Source organism: Dasypus novemcinctus, chromosome 3, assembly GCF_030445035.2.
Source record: "Dasypus novemcinctus isolate mDasNov1 chromosome 3, mDasNov1.1.hap2, whole genome shotgun sequence".
NCBI lineage: Eukaryota > Metazoa > Chordata > Mammalia > Cingulata > Dasypodidae > Dasypus > Dasypus novemcinctus.
In genome coordinates this window covers 10,268,055-10,283,369 of record NC_080675.1, presented here as the reverse complement: position 1 = coordinate 10,283,369, position 15,315 = coordinate 10,268,055, and the positions used below count along the sequence as shown (strand labels likewise).

The window sequence follows — 15,315 nt, the reverse complement described above, 5'->3', positions numbered from 1 at the left end:
TCAGAGCCTTGCCCAGTCCCCGGCCCCAGAACCAAACCAGGGCCTGCCCCACGGGGCGGAGCCTCCCTCAAGGGTCTGGCGTGCTGGGCACGGCCAATGCCCCCTGGTCTCCGACCCGCACCCAGGCTAGAGCTCCCACCAGGGAGCCCAGATACTTGGAGATCGCCAAGTCCAGCCTCAGTCCCTCCTCTTTTTACCAAAGGGAAATTGAAGCCCCGAGGGTAGAAGGGACTTGCCCGCGTCAGGAGTAGGGCCTGGACATAGAGCTGAGGTCTCCAGCCTCTTAACTGAGTTTTCTTTGCACTGCGCCACCGCCATCAGTAGCAGCCAATGGACAAAAGTCCGAGCGGTATATCATCCGTGAAGCATTTTTTCACTTATCAACGTTCAACAAATGGTTTTTGAGCACCTTTGCTGTGCCAAAGCGTTGTTTTGGTCCCTTCTCCATCGTTGGCCCTGGAAAATGGAGATAACCAAAAGGATGACCCAGAGTGCCTTTCGTCTTAAAATGCTGAATCATCTAAAGAAAGCCATGAATTTTATCATTTCGCCTGGGTGGAACCCCTTGATCTTAATTCTGCCTTCTGGGGCTACACAGAAGTCTAATAACCTCTGTTAAAGACTTTCCTGGGGCTAATGATGACAATTTGAGACAGCAAAAAGCTGCCTAAAATAGGAAGAGGCTACAATACATACCAACTAAAATGTATCAGTCAAGAAATAGAGATTTAGGTATATAATTTACATGTAAATATAGTCCATTCTTATATATAGTATGTAAATATATATGATAAACTATAATTATGTAGTGTGTGTATTACATATAATAAAGGTGTGTGTATGTCTGCCAGGAGAACTAAAAAAGATGATGTATCTTCCAGATTACCAGAAAATGGGAGAAAGGCGGGGCAAGAACACAAACAAAATTAAAACAATATAGACAACATAAGAAACTAATTTTCTTTAAAAAAAATTTTTTTAATTAGATATAGTGTCTTAGTTTGCCAAAGACTGCCAATGCAAAAATACCAGAAATGAGTTGGCATTTATAAAGGGGATTTATTTGGGGTAAAAGCTAACAATTCCGAGACTGTGAAAATATCCAAATCCAGGCATCATCAAAGATGCTTTCTCACCAAAGGTGGGCTGCTAGCAGATCCTGGAGTTCTGCCACATGGCAAGACAAGATGGTGGGTCTGCTGGTCTCTCTCTACTTTCCCCTCAAGCTCATCTGTGGGTGATCAGGCATCTCTCCCTGGGGCTTCTCTGGTTTTCTGAAGCTGAAGGAGAACCTGGAGTCCTCTCTCACACCAGGTCAAAATGGCAGAGCCCCTTTTCTGTGTGTACGTAGTTTTTTGTTTATTTGTTGTTTTTGTTTTTGTTTTGTTTTTGAGGAGGTACTGGGGATTGAACCTGGGACCCATTGGAAGCAGGCATTCAACCACTGAGCTATACCCATTCCCAATTTCTGTGTCTTTTCATCTCTCTGTGTCTCCTTTTATTTAAGCGGAAACCCAACCTGGGTAAAAGGGCAGAAACCCAACCTGGCTCCTACCTCACTGAAGTAGTCCAATGAAAAGCAATCTAATCAAGCGATCTCATCAAAAAGTCCCTCAACCAAATCTAATGCAATAAAGGGTCTCAAACCTACAAGGATGGGTTGGTTCAAAAACATAATCTTTTCCAAGAGTTAACAAATTCAAACTGTCACATATAATATAACTTATTTATCTTTTTTTGCATGTGGTAATAAATACATACCATAAAATTTGCCATTTTAACCACAATTCAGTGGCATTAATTACATTTACATTGTTCTAGCATCATCACCATCCATTACCAAAACATTTTCATCACCCCTAACAGAAACTCTATACCCATTAAACAGTAATTCCCGTTCTCCTTCCCCCAGCCCCTGGTAACTTTAATCTACTCTCTGTCTAAGAGTTTCCTTATTCTAGATATTTCATATGGGGGAGCAGATGTACTCAGTGTTTGAGCCCCTCCTTCCTACATACAAGTTCCCTGTTTCAATTCCCGGTATCTCCTAAAAAAAAAACAAATAAATACATATAGATTTTTCATATAAGTGGAATCATACAATATTTGTCCTTTTGTGCCTGGCTTCTTTCACTTAGGATAATGTATTCAAGATTCATTCATGTGGCAGCATGTATAAGTGTTGTAGAATTTGAGAGAGGTTCAATTATTTGCGTATAGAGAGGCCAGGACTCAGGAATGATTTTGAGAAGGAAAAATGGTTTATTGACGGTTGGCCAGACTCGGGAGCTTTCTGTTTCAATCCTGAGCTCGGAACAAGATTTTCAAATTTCTTTTATACAGAGAGGAAAGGCCAAATGGTCCCTTTGTTTCAGTTCTCAATAGGCTTGAATTAGCATATATATCTTCCACATCTTAGGTAAGCTTTTAGCATGGACTCCAGACATTCTAGATAAGCTTTTAGCATATTTTGTTTGCATTTCCCCTAAATACTTAAAGTTTATAGACCTTGCATTGTTAAACTGTTTCCTGGGACTGGAGTCCTTGCCATTGTTACCAAGGGCAGGACGGCAGCCTCTTACCGTCACACCCACAAGTCAAACAGCTTAGGTTATCTCTGAAGAGACAAAGCGCCTCCCACCCATAGCCCACATCATAAGCACTTCATTCCTTTTTGTGGCTGAATAATATTCCATTATATATATATATACCACTTTTGTTTACTCATTCACCTGTTACTGGACACTGGGTTGTTTCTACCTTTTGGCTATTGTGAATAGTGCTTCCATGAACATTGGTGTAAAAGTCCCTGCTTTTAATTCTTTGGGGTGTATACCAAAGAGTGGAATTGTCAGATCACACAGTAATTCAGTGTTAAACTTTTTAAGAACCACCAAACTGTTTTCACAGTGGGTACATTATTTTACATTTCTACCAGCAATGCACAAGGGTTCCAATTTCTCCACATCTTCACCAACACTTGTTATGTTCCAATCTTTGAATAACAGCTATTTTAGTTTGCTAGGCTACTGAAAGCAGATACAATAAAATGGATTGACTTTAACAATGGAAATTTGTTAGCTTACAACCTTACAGTTTTAAGACCATGAGAATGTCCAAATCAAGGCATCATCAAGGTAATGCTTTCTTCCCAAAGACCAGCTCCCAACAATCCTTGGGTCCTCTGCCATATGGCATTTTAATTTTTAGATTGTGTTGTCTTTTCATTGTTGTTATGAGTTATTTAAATACTCTGGATATTAAACACTTATCAGATATACAATTTGCAACTATTTTCTCCCTTTCTATAGGTTATCTGTGTTTTTTCAAAACGATAGAAACAGATGGAAAAAAATGGATGGATGAATGGATAGATAGCTTAGCTATGCACAGAAAATGGCTCAAAAGATACACAAGAGATTGTTTATGATTATCACCCCTGGAAAGGTGGGATTCATTCATCATGAGCCCCTTCCCACTGCCAGGCACTGTGCTAGGCACAGAGAACTACACAGCAGAAAACACATAAAAGGGTGCTGCCCTCAAGGACACTGCCTCTCATAGGACAAGACAGGCAATAAACACTTTTAAAAATAAACCATCTATTTCAGTGTGACAGATACTATGAAGGAAAGAGAACATGAAATGATGACTGGTGGGAGAGAGCAGCTAAGTTGACAAGATGGTGTGAAGGGCTCTCTGGAAAGATGACCTTGAATCTGACACGCACAGCATGAGGGTCAAGGCTAAGGAAAGAATCCGCAGAGCTCACGGGGAAGGTGGGGATGGCCCCGGTTTTCTGCAGATCGTGTGGCTAGGGGCTGCACGGCTGACTTCTCCATTTGGCACATTCAGCAAGCATAGTGTCCAGACCCTACGATACTTTTAGGGACCCCCAAAATGTTTTACTTTCTTTTAAAATAAAAAAGGGGGTGGGGAGAGCATCTAGGGTCAAAGATAACGTTCACCTCGATAATAATGCAGCCATTAATTTTTTTTCCACTTTTATTTGTTATGGAGGAAGGGGCCTATATGGCAAAAGTAACTGGGGCCCATGAAAGTCATAATGTGACTGTGCTTCGCTCCTGAAACAGTGCCAAAGACGTGGTCTACACTCTATGGAGACTTGCTGGGTAAATCCATGAGGGAGGGTCCCAGGTGCAGAGGGGTCAGATCGCGCAAAGCCTCGCTAAGGAGTCTGGCTTCTATTCTGAGGCCAGGAGAAAGCCACTGCAGTATTTCCAAAGGGACGTGATGTGACTGAGATTAAGCGTGAGCGCGGAAGGGGAATTTTACTTTATATACCCTTTTGATCTATTTTTTTTCACAAGGATATAATCTTTTTACTATAAAACTTTTAATTTTTCTATGCAGAGATTTTGTTTTCAAAAGCTTTTTGATGACAGGGAATGTTCTGGTTATTCCTTGATTAATCAGAACCTTCTCTGATAACCTTACATACTTAACCTGGACTGCTTTTATTAGAGCAAATGAGGTGGGACTTTTGTTTGTTTATTTTTTTTTTTTTTTGGTGCCTGGACAGGGACTTGAATATTTTGTTTATTTTCGTTACACTTATTTTTTCTTCCAAGGTGTGGTGATGTCATGATTATCTATACATGCTTAATATGTAAACTAATATATATATATTTAAGTTTAAATAAAAATATCTTATTGCTCTAGAAACAAAACGAATACATGTGGGTGTGAAACTCTTAAGCATCGCATAAACTATTCCCAAAGGTAGTTTTTGTGAAACAAGAAACATCTCCAACTTCCTTCTATTTCATACTATAGACCTTCATTTCCCTATATGGTAGCCACTGACCTTATATGGCTATTTAGCACTTGAAATGTGGCTAGTCCAAATCAAGATGTGCTTGTAAGTGTCAAATACACAGAGATTTCAAAAAAAAGAATGTAAAATATTCTGTTGCTAATTTTACATGGGTTACATAGTAAAGGATAATATTTTAGATATATTTAGGGTTAGGTCAACTATATTAACAAAATTAATTTCATCTGTTCCTCTTCACTTCTTTAATATGACTACTAAAACATTAAAAATCGCCTAAGTGGCTCGCATTCTTTTTCCTTTGGACAGGTACAGACAAACTTTTGTACTATGTCCCGGCTCTGCCTGTCCCTTAGGTGGGATAGGAATTTCAGCTCTCTCGGCCTGAGAAGCTCCTCTATAAAACGGAGGTAAATATTAGCGTGCACTTCACTATATCCGTGTGGGGGTGAAATGAGATCACGGTGCACAAAGCACTGACTCTGCCTGCGTGCCACGGGCAAGCCCCCGGCAAGGTGAGTTTGAGAACACTCGTTCGTTGACTGCTCTTTCCTTGGCTCTTAGAATCTGGCAACCTTCTGTTTCCCTGCAGTTTCTGTCTAACTGCGTAGTTGGGGCTTCACTTGAAGAAATCACGGAAGACGAGGAAGAGGAAGATGAGTATAAGTCCGTCCTCCCAGACGCCTCGTCGGCCAAGGCCAAGGAAGGCACTTTCCAGGTCGTGGGCACACTTGCCAAGCCCAAGAGCTCTCAGTCGGAGTTTGCCGTGGAGACCTACGCCGTAAGACGGGTGGTTTTTGCTGGGAATAGAAAAAGGAAAGAGGCACCTCCCGCCCCAGCACCTGTACAATCTGTGGTCGCTATTTGTTCCTCAATCCCTCTATCCTGTAAATGTGGGGGTGGGGGTGGGAGATGGGGGAAGGGGGTTTCTTTCCCCTCTGATGGAGAGGAACAGTGTTTCTCCACTGGAAAGGTTTTTGCTGAAGCCAAAGTCAACTTAGCCATTCTTGGGAGGACTGGATCTGATTTGTATTTTCAGACTCACAAAATTCTCCTTTCTCTGGGCTGTACTTAAAGCGCGTTCTGCCCCGCAGGGCCCAGGACCCCTCTGTGCCTTGGCAGGGACCATCTGTGAAAGACAGAGAGCCTCTGGAAGCAAGCCAGCCGGGAGTGACGTGCCATTATATGGCTGTCTTTTCGAGAAATAGCTCTGCCTCAGCCCTGGCCTGAGACATTTCCAAACCTTCTCCCCTGCACGGCTAACTCCTCCTGCTGTCCCACTGTGGCTCTGGGGACCCTCTGTAGGCCCTGAGCAGGCGGTCCCCAGGACAGCCTTTCTCCCTTCTCGGCCAGCCCTATTCACCCTCCTCCAGGAAGCCGCCCACTTCTTCCCCGCACCCAGGTTGGATTCTGGGCTCTTTCCTTGTGCTCCCGTAGCCCCCTTTGCCTGACCAGATCCTAACTCAATTCCACCTCCCTGCTGGGCCCCAGCCTCTTTCCCTCCCCCTGGCTGCTGCCACCACTGACCTTCAGGGAGGGGTGAGCCACATCTGCGGCCCTACTTCCTCCCTCCCCTTTCCCTGAACTGTCGAGGGCCAACAAGTTCCTGTCTCCACCTCATCACAGGAAATGCCTTGGCCAATGTCACAGTGAGCTCCTAAGTACCAAAGACTTCCCAGCCACAGCACCCTGGCTTCCCAGGAGAAGCTCTCCTGCCCTCCCTCTGCAGCTGCTGCACTCTGACATCCCTTACGCAGCTGAGGGCTCCTTCTCGGGTTCTTTCAGTGGTTCCTTTCTTCTTTCCACCTCTTTAATGCACTGTTCCCCAGAGCTCCCTCCTTCCCCATGATACGCTTTCTTCCTAATCACACAGTGCTGTGGCTTCAGCTCCCCCATACAAATAAATACCTTTCAGATCTGTCTCCAGTCCCACAGATGCTCGAATCCAACTGCCTTCTAGCTGACTCCACCTGATGTCCTGCAGACACTTCTAAGTCAACACATCCAAAATCAAGTTTATTAGAAAACTCCTTTGTACTCCTTTGTACTCCTAATTTTTATCAACAACCTTGCCATCACTATTATTTGGGCTGGTTTTGGCTACAAGTTACAGAAAAGAAAAGAGGGGAGGGGAAGGGAAGGGTGGGAAGGGAAGAGGAAGGGAAGAGAAAAGACAAACTGGCTTACAGCAATACCTGATGATGAGAACTTTCAAAAGGTCTCAAAAAAAGACGAAGATCATTCCCAGCAGCCTTGAGTCTCATGCCCATTCCTTACCCCCAGATCAGCCAGTCCCATCCCTTAAGGTAGAGCATGGAGATTATTTCCCCTGAGCACAGACTGGGAAGGGGAGTATCTGAACACAGTTGGAGTTCTTGTGGGAAAAGGAAGGGGTGTTTGCAAGAACACTACAGGCTCATTTATACCATTCACCAAGACACCCCCCACCAGAGCCGAAACCGCTGTATCATCACGGTGGGCTCTTTACTCGCCTCCCATGTCCAATTGGTAATGAATCCTCAATCCCATCTCTTTGAAGGCTCTCGAAACTGCCCCTCTTTTCCATTCTCATAGCCATTTGCATTGGTTCAGCTCCCGTCGTCTCCCCTCCTCTCCCACTGAGTTCAGTGAACGTGTTGAGCTCCCTAAGGATCCACAAATGAGCCAGGGGCTCACCACTTAGTAGGGACACTGTGGAATAAACTAGTAGCTCCGCAGCAGGACTGTAAACGTGGTGGCAGTAAAGTGTGCACAAGCACTCTGCAAAGGAGTTTCAGTCTTGTCTACAGAGTCAAGCAAGGGGAGCATCAAGCATGTCCCTGCCAAACACATAGAAGCCCCTAAGCAACTCACCTGTGGAGACCCTGGAGCCTTCATCAGTACAAAGTCTGCAGGTGATCTTCCTGGAGTGGTGTTAGCACTTCGGCTGGGTCTCCGGGTCAAGTAAGAGCTTGCCAAGCAGATAAGGGAGCAGGAAGTTGCCACCCAAGGGGAAACACATAGAACGTCCTAGTCATACATGGGTTGAGGGGAGCCAGGGGTAGGAAGCAGGGTTGCATGAAAGGTGAAGGAGAGTTGGAGATGGGAAAAGTTATGCTGGTCCAGGTTGTGAAAGGTTCAACAAATCACCTGCTCTCCCCTGAGCATCCCTTGAGCTCACATTCACTCTTCCCACCCAGCTCAAATGTCAACTCCCAGGACACATCATCACATCTTCCTCTTGGTCCCTCAATCCGCAAATGAACCTTTCCACATTCAGGGCTGCTGAGGAAGGTTGTGCAGGTCACACACTGCACAAGGAGGCCCAGCTAAGAGTGTGAGTAGGGACTGAAAAGCAGCATGTTTTGCTGACTTCACTGCGCCCCAGAGTGGGTGGGTGCCTTTTTAGAATGTTTCCAGCAAGAGTGAGTGTCTTTTTCTAATTTGTACAAAGGCCTCCTATGTTAGTGATGTCCTGCTCCACATTAGACCATCATTATTTGTCGAAAATCTTCCCACCACACACACACACACTCGTATCACATACAATGCTCCTTAATGCAACCTTCTATTACTCATTTTTAAAACATTTTGGAAATGTTTATGGAGTTGAACATACTTATCTATACCTATAAACTGGCATTTCCACTCTTGAGTCACATGCAAAAGAAACTCCTGCACATGGGCACCAGATTTGTGCAAAAGCGTGCATAATAGTGGTGTCTGAAATTAGCCAAACCTGAAAACAGTTCACCGGGCCATCTATAGGATGATGGGTAAATAATTGTAGCATAGTCACACAATGGAATTTTAAATAGCAAAAAATGATTAACTACAGCAACATGCCATCATATAGATACATCTTAGCAATAAAATATTGGGAGGTAGTAAACTCCCCAAAATTTCATACAGCATTATATTCTTATAATACAGCTAAAACAGTTAACAAAATCCTATTTTTGAAGAAGGAATAATCAACCAAGATTCAGGATAGCAGTTACATTGGGCTGGGGAGGGGGCAGAGGGATGTAGAGTGGGTAAACGTAGGTAGACAAGGCACGCAAGGTGCCAAGGTCACAGACTGTAAGGGGGCTCATTGTCAGGTTCGAGCAAGGACAGTGCAGCACATCCACAACCTTGCCTCCTTAACTTTGTGTGTGTGTGGACTGGGATTTTTTTTTTTAAGATTTATTTTTTATTTCTTTCTTTCTCTCCCGTTCCCTGCTCCAGTTGTCTGCTCTCTGGGTCCATTCACTGTGTGTTCTTCTGTGTCCGCTTGTATTCCTGTCAGCGGCACCTGGAATCTGTGTCTCGCTTTGTTGAGTCATCTTGCTGCGTCAGCTCTCCGTGTGCGTGGCGCCATCCCTGGGCAGGCTGCACTTTTTTCGAGCTGGGCGGCTCTCCCCACAGGGTGCACTCCCTGTAGGTTGGGCTTCCCCACATGGGGGACACCCCCGCATGGCATTGCACTCCCTGCGTGCGTGAGCACTGCGCGTGGGCCAGCTCATCACACAGGTCAGGAGGCCCTGGGTTTGAACCCTGGACCTCCCATGTGGTAGGCGGATGCCCCATCCACTGGGCCAAAACCACTTCCCTTGACTGGGATTTTTAAAATCAATTTTATTGACACATATTCATAAAGCATACAGGCCATCCAATGTGTAAAATCTATAGTATTTGGCTTAATCACATAGTTGTGCATTCATCACGTCAACCATTATTAGAGCATTTTCATTACTCTAACAACAACAACAACAATAATAATTACCTCTCAATCTCTCTATCCTTCCCCTGCCCTACTTAGTTGCTATTTTGTTTCCATCTTTATATTTTGTGTAGATGGAGTCAAACAGTAAAGTAGTACCTTTTGTAGAGTTACTTTCACTTAGTCTATTTTCTTTCTTCTACCCTTAATGGAATTAATTAATATATTACTATACACTACTATCTATAGTTTGATTTGGTTGTATTTTTGCCTGAAATTAACATCTCGTAAAACATACGTTTATTCAGTTCCATGTATATGTATGCATATTACCCAAACTCATATTTCACATGAGTTTCCTATACTATACAGTCCTGTTACATTTCTTAGCTTTCCTTCTAGTAATATACCTGACCTAAGACATCCTTTCAAACACTGTCGTATCCATATATTAGCACTGATAGTTACAAACACTATGATGCGCTTTCACCATTTCTATTCATTTCCAAAGACTTACAAACATTTTTATAAGTTCTGCACAGAGTAAGCCTCAGCTTTCCATTTTCTACCCTCATTTTATTTTCTGGTGACTTATATTCTAGTTATTGACTCTACGAGTTTACATAATATATTTAATTCATAATAGCACAATCATATAGTATTCATCCTATTGTGTCTGGCTTGTTTCACTCAACATAATGTCCTCCAGGTTCATCCAAGTTCTCATATGCTTCACAACTTCATTTCTTCTTACAGATACATAATATTCCATCATATATATACACAACAATTTGTTTAGCCATTAATCAGTTGGTAGACAACTGGGTTGTTTCCATCTTTTGGTAGTTGTGAATAATGCCTCTATGAACATGAGTGTGCAGATGTCTGTTCATGTCACTGCTCTCAGTACTTCTAGGTATATATCTAGTAGTGGTATTGCCAGGTCATATGCAAATCTATATTCAGCTTCCTTAGGAACTGCCAAACAGTTCTCCACAGTGGCTGTACCATTCTACATTTTCATCAACAATGAATAAGTGTTCCTATCTGTCCACATCCTCTCCAACACATGTAGTTCTCTGTCTTTTCAATAGTGGCCATTCTAATAGGTATGAAATGATATCTCACTGTAGCTCTGATTTGTATTACCCTAACCACTAATGTTGAACATGTTTTCATATATTTCATTTGTGTTTCTTCTTTGGACAAATGTCTATTAAAGTCTTTTGCCCATTTTTAATTCGAGTCATTTGTCTTTCTATTGTTGACATGTAACATCTTTTTATATAAGATGGATATTAAACCTTTATTGGATATGTGATTTCCAAATATTTTCTCCTATTGTGTTGGCTGCCTTTTCTCCTTTTCACAAAGTCCTTTGAGATGCAAAAGTGTTTAATTTTGAGGAGGTCCCATTTATCTACTTTTTCTTTTGTTGCTCGTGCTTTGGGTGTAAGATCCAAGAAACCACAACCTACCACAAGACCGTGAAGATATTTCCCTACACTTCTTCTAGTAGTATTATGCTCCTGGCTTTTACATTTAGGTCTTTGATCCATTTCGAGTTGATTCTTGTGTGAGGAGTGAGATAGGGGTCCTCTTTCACAGCACCATTTATTGAAGAGAGTGTTTTCTCCCAGTAACATGGACTTAGTAGGTTTGTCAAAAACCAGTGGCCTTGGGAGCTGATGTGGCTCAGTGGTTGAGTGCTGGCTTCCCACATATGAGGTCCTGGGTTCAAGCTCTGACATCAGTACCTAAAAAAACAAACAAAAATAGCCATAGAAGTGAGGCTCTATTTCTGGACTCTGAATTCTATTCCACTATTCAAAGTGTCTATCTTTATGCCGACACGATGCTCTTTTGACCACTGAAGTTTTGTAATATGTTTCAGGATCAGACAGAGTCCTCCTACATTGCTCTCCTTTTAGGATGCTTTTGGTTATTCAAGTGTCCTTTCTATTCCAAATACATTTGGTAATTGCCTTTAATATTTCTGTAAAATAGGCTGTTGAAATTTTGATTGGTACCTTGCATTGAATCTATAAATCAATCTGGGTAAGACTGACAACTTAATCTTCCAATCCATGAACACAGAATATCTTTGCTTTTCTTTAGGTCTTCTTTGTTTTCTTTTAGAAGTGTTTTTTACTTTTCTGAATACAGGTCCTTCACATCTTCGGTTAAATTGATTCCTAGGTAGTTGAGTCTTTTTGTTGCTATTGTCGGTGGAATTTTTTTCCTGATTTCCTCCTCAGATTGTTCAGTGTGAGTGTACAGGAATATTACTATGTTTTGTGTGTTGATCTTGTATGCTGCCACTTTGGTGAAATCGTTTATTGGCTCACGTAGTTTTGTTGTAGACATTTCAAAATTTTCTAAATATATGATCATGTCATCTACAAATAGTGAGAGTTTTACTTCCTCTTTTCCTATTTGAATGTCTTTTTTTTTCCTGTCTAATTGCTCCAGCAGAATTTCTAGCACAATATTGAGTAACACTGATGACAGTGGGTATCCTTGTCTTGTTCTCAATCTTTAGAGGGAAAGTATTCAACTTTTCCCCATTGAGTACAATGTTGCCTATAGGATTTTCACATATGCCCCTTATCATATGTGAATATGATACTTCCATTCCTATCATTCATAGTGTTTTTATCAAGAAACGATGCTGGATTTTATCCAAATGCCTTTTTTGCATCAATCGAGATGATCATGTAGTTTTTTTCCTTCAACTTGTTAATGTGATGTATTATGTTAACTGATTTTCTTGTGTTGAACCGCCTTTTCATACCAGGAATAAATCACACTTGGTCATAGTGTATAATTCTTTTGATATGCTGTTGGATTATATTTACAAGTATTTTGTTGACAACTTTTACATCTATGTTCATTAAGGAGATTTGTCTGTAATTTTCTTTTCTTGTAGTATATTTATTTGGCTTTGGTATTAGGGTGTTGTTGGCTTCATAAAATGTGTTGGGTAACATTCCCTTCTCTTCAATTTCTTAGAAGATTTTAAACAGGATTGGTTTAATTTTTCTTGAAATGCTTGGTAGAATTCACCTTTCCAGCCATCTGGTCCTGGGCTTTTCTTTGTTGGGAGATTTTTTTGCTGACTGACTCAGTTTCTTTAAATGTAATTGGTTTGTTAAGTCCTTATATTTCTTGTAGAGTCATTGTAGGTTGTTTGTGTATTTCTAGGAATTTGTGCATTTCATCTGGGTTGTACAGTTTGTTGGTATGCAATTTCTCATAATATCTACTTATGGTCCTTTTTATTTCTGTGGGGCCAGTCATAATGTCCCTCCTTTTGTTTCTGGTTTTATTTGCTTGTATCTTCTCTCTTTTTCCTTTATTAGTCTAGCTAAGGGTTTGTCAATTTCATTGATCTTCTCAAAAGAACCAGGTTTTGTTTTTGCTGTCATTGTTGATCTCAATTTTGTTTATTTCCGCTCTAGTCGTATTTCTTTCTTTCTGCTTGCTTTGGGATTGGTTTGCTGTTCTTTTTCTAGTTCCTTCAATTGTTCAGTTAGATCTGTGATTTTAGGCCTTTCTTTTTTTTTTTAATATAGATGTTTAGGGCTATAAATATCCATTTCAGCACTGCCTTCGCTGTATCCCATAAGTTTTAGTAAGTTGTGTTCTCATTTTCATTCTTCTTGAGATATTTACTAATTTCTCTTACAATTTCTTCTTTCACTGATTGTTTAGGAATGTGTTTTTTAACCTCCACACATTGGTGAATTTATCTCTTTCCTGTCTATTATTGATTCCAGCTTCATTCCATTATAATATGTGAAGGGGTTTTGTGTAATTTCAATCTTTTTATATTTACTGAGACCTGCCTTGTGACATAACATGTGGTCTATTCTGGAGATAGATCCATGAGCACTTGAGAATAATGCATAACTCCCTGATTTGGAATGCAACATTCTGTACATACCTATTAGATCTTGCTCATTTATCATATTGTTCAGGCTCTGTTTCCCTGTTGCTCTCCTGTCTAGTTGTTCTATCCAGTGATATGAGTGGTGTACTGAAGTCTCCAACAGTAATTGTAGAGATGTCCATCTCTCCCTTCAGTTTTGCCAGAGTTTGCCTCATATATTTTGGGGCACCCTGGTTAGGTGCATAGATATTTGTGACTATTCTTCCTGGTGGTTTGTCCCTTTTATTAATATAGAATGGCCTTCATTATAAAAGTTATGGTATTTCATAACTTTTTTGCATTTAAAGTCTATGTTGTCTGATATTAGTATAGCTACCTCTGCTTTTTTCTGGTTATTGTTTGCATGGAGTATCTATTTCCAGCCTTTCACTTTCAACTGGTTTGTATCCCTGGATCTAGGTTGAGTATCTTGTACACAGCAAATGGATGCCTCACTTTTTAAATTTTAATCCATTCTGTCAGCCTATATCTTTGATTGGGGAGTTTAGTCCATCCACATTCAATGATGTAACTGCAAATGCATATTTACATCCACCATTTTATTCTTTCACTTTCATATGTTATATCTTATTTTCATCTGTTTTTAGTTATCCTTTGTACTATTCTTGCCTTCTACACTCTCCTCCAAGCCTCTCTTTCATGTCTTTTCATTTGGGTATTTGGTCTCCCTTTAATACTTCTTACAAAGGTGGATTCTTTTTTATTAACTCTCTTAGTTTCTGTTTATTTGTGAGTGTTTTAAGTTCACCTTCATATTTGAAGGGCAATTCTGCAGGATAAAGAATTCTTGGCTGGCAAATTTCCCTTTCAGTATCTTAATTATATCATACCACTGTCTTCTCACCTCCATGATTTCTGAAGAGAAATCCACATTGTCTTCCTGGGCGCCCCTTGTTTGTAATGATTTCCTTCTCCTGTGCTACTATCAGCATTTTCTCTTTGTCTTTTATATTAGACATTCTGAGTACTATGTGTCTTAGAGTAGGTCTATTTGTTTTTTTTTCTGATTGGGGTACACCTTGCTTCTTGGATATGTAAATTCATTTCTTTAATGAGAACTGGGAAATCTTCAGCCTTTATTTCCTCAAATCTTCTTTCTGCTCCTTTTCCCTTCTCTTCTCCTTCTGGAACTCCCATGACATGTTTGTTATAGCTTGAATATAACTTCATGTTAGCATTCAACCCCTTGAACCCCAGCTAAGTTTTTTCCATTCTTTTCTCTCTCTGTTCTTCTTTCTGTTCAATTTCAGCTATTCTGTGTTCTGCATCACTTATTCTTTCTTCTTTCATTTTGAGTCTGCTGTTGTATGCATGCAATGTGTTTTTGATATCCCCTGTTATTTTTCTATTCAGGTTCTCAAATTCTTCTTGGTGCTTGCCCCGTGTCTTCTTGATGTCCTTGATCTCTTTAGCCATATTATCTTTCAACTCATTGATGTGATTTAGGAGGGTTTTATGAATGACATTGATTAGTTGACTCAAATACTGTGTTTCATCTGGGACTTTGATATATTCCTTTGCTTGGGCTATTCCTTCCATTTTCTTAGTATAGCTTGTAATTTTTTGCTGATGTCTAGGCATCTGATTAGGATGGTAAGTTTACTCAGAAGCTCAATTTCTCTCTTGCATAGGGATTTAGTGGTGGGAGGCTGGTTATTGCCATTTTTTACATCTTGGTTCAATCTGTTTTAGGTTTTTAAGATTGTTCCTGTTTAGTTGCTCAAATCCAGTCATGGACTCTGTAATGGGTTGCATACCCACTTCCAAGGGCCTTGGGGAGGGAGGCTGGAAAGGCCTGCAAATGCCTCTCATTTACTTGCGTTTAGTTTCTTTGCATGCACATCCTTCATCTGCCAGCAGATGGTGCTCTTTAGCAACACTCTA

General features: G+C 40.9%; 1 protein-coding gene across 1 annotated transcript in view; it reads left to right on the top strand.

Moving 5' to 3' along the window:
• Positions 1 to 15,315, top strand: part of AK7 (adenylate kinase 7) — a 133,519-nt gene that overhangs the window by 235 nt on the left and 117,969 nt on the right. Inside the window, exon 2 of the mRNA XM_058291966.2 lies at positions 5,388 to 5,576. Within this exon, the coding sequence (XP_058147949.1) occupies positions 5,388 to 5,576 (189 nt within the window). The remainder of the gene's footprint in view (positions 1 to 5,387; positions 5,577 to 15,315) is intronic.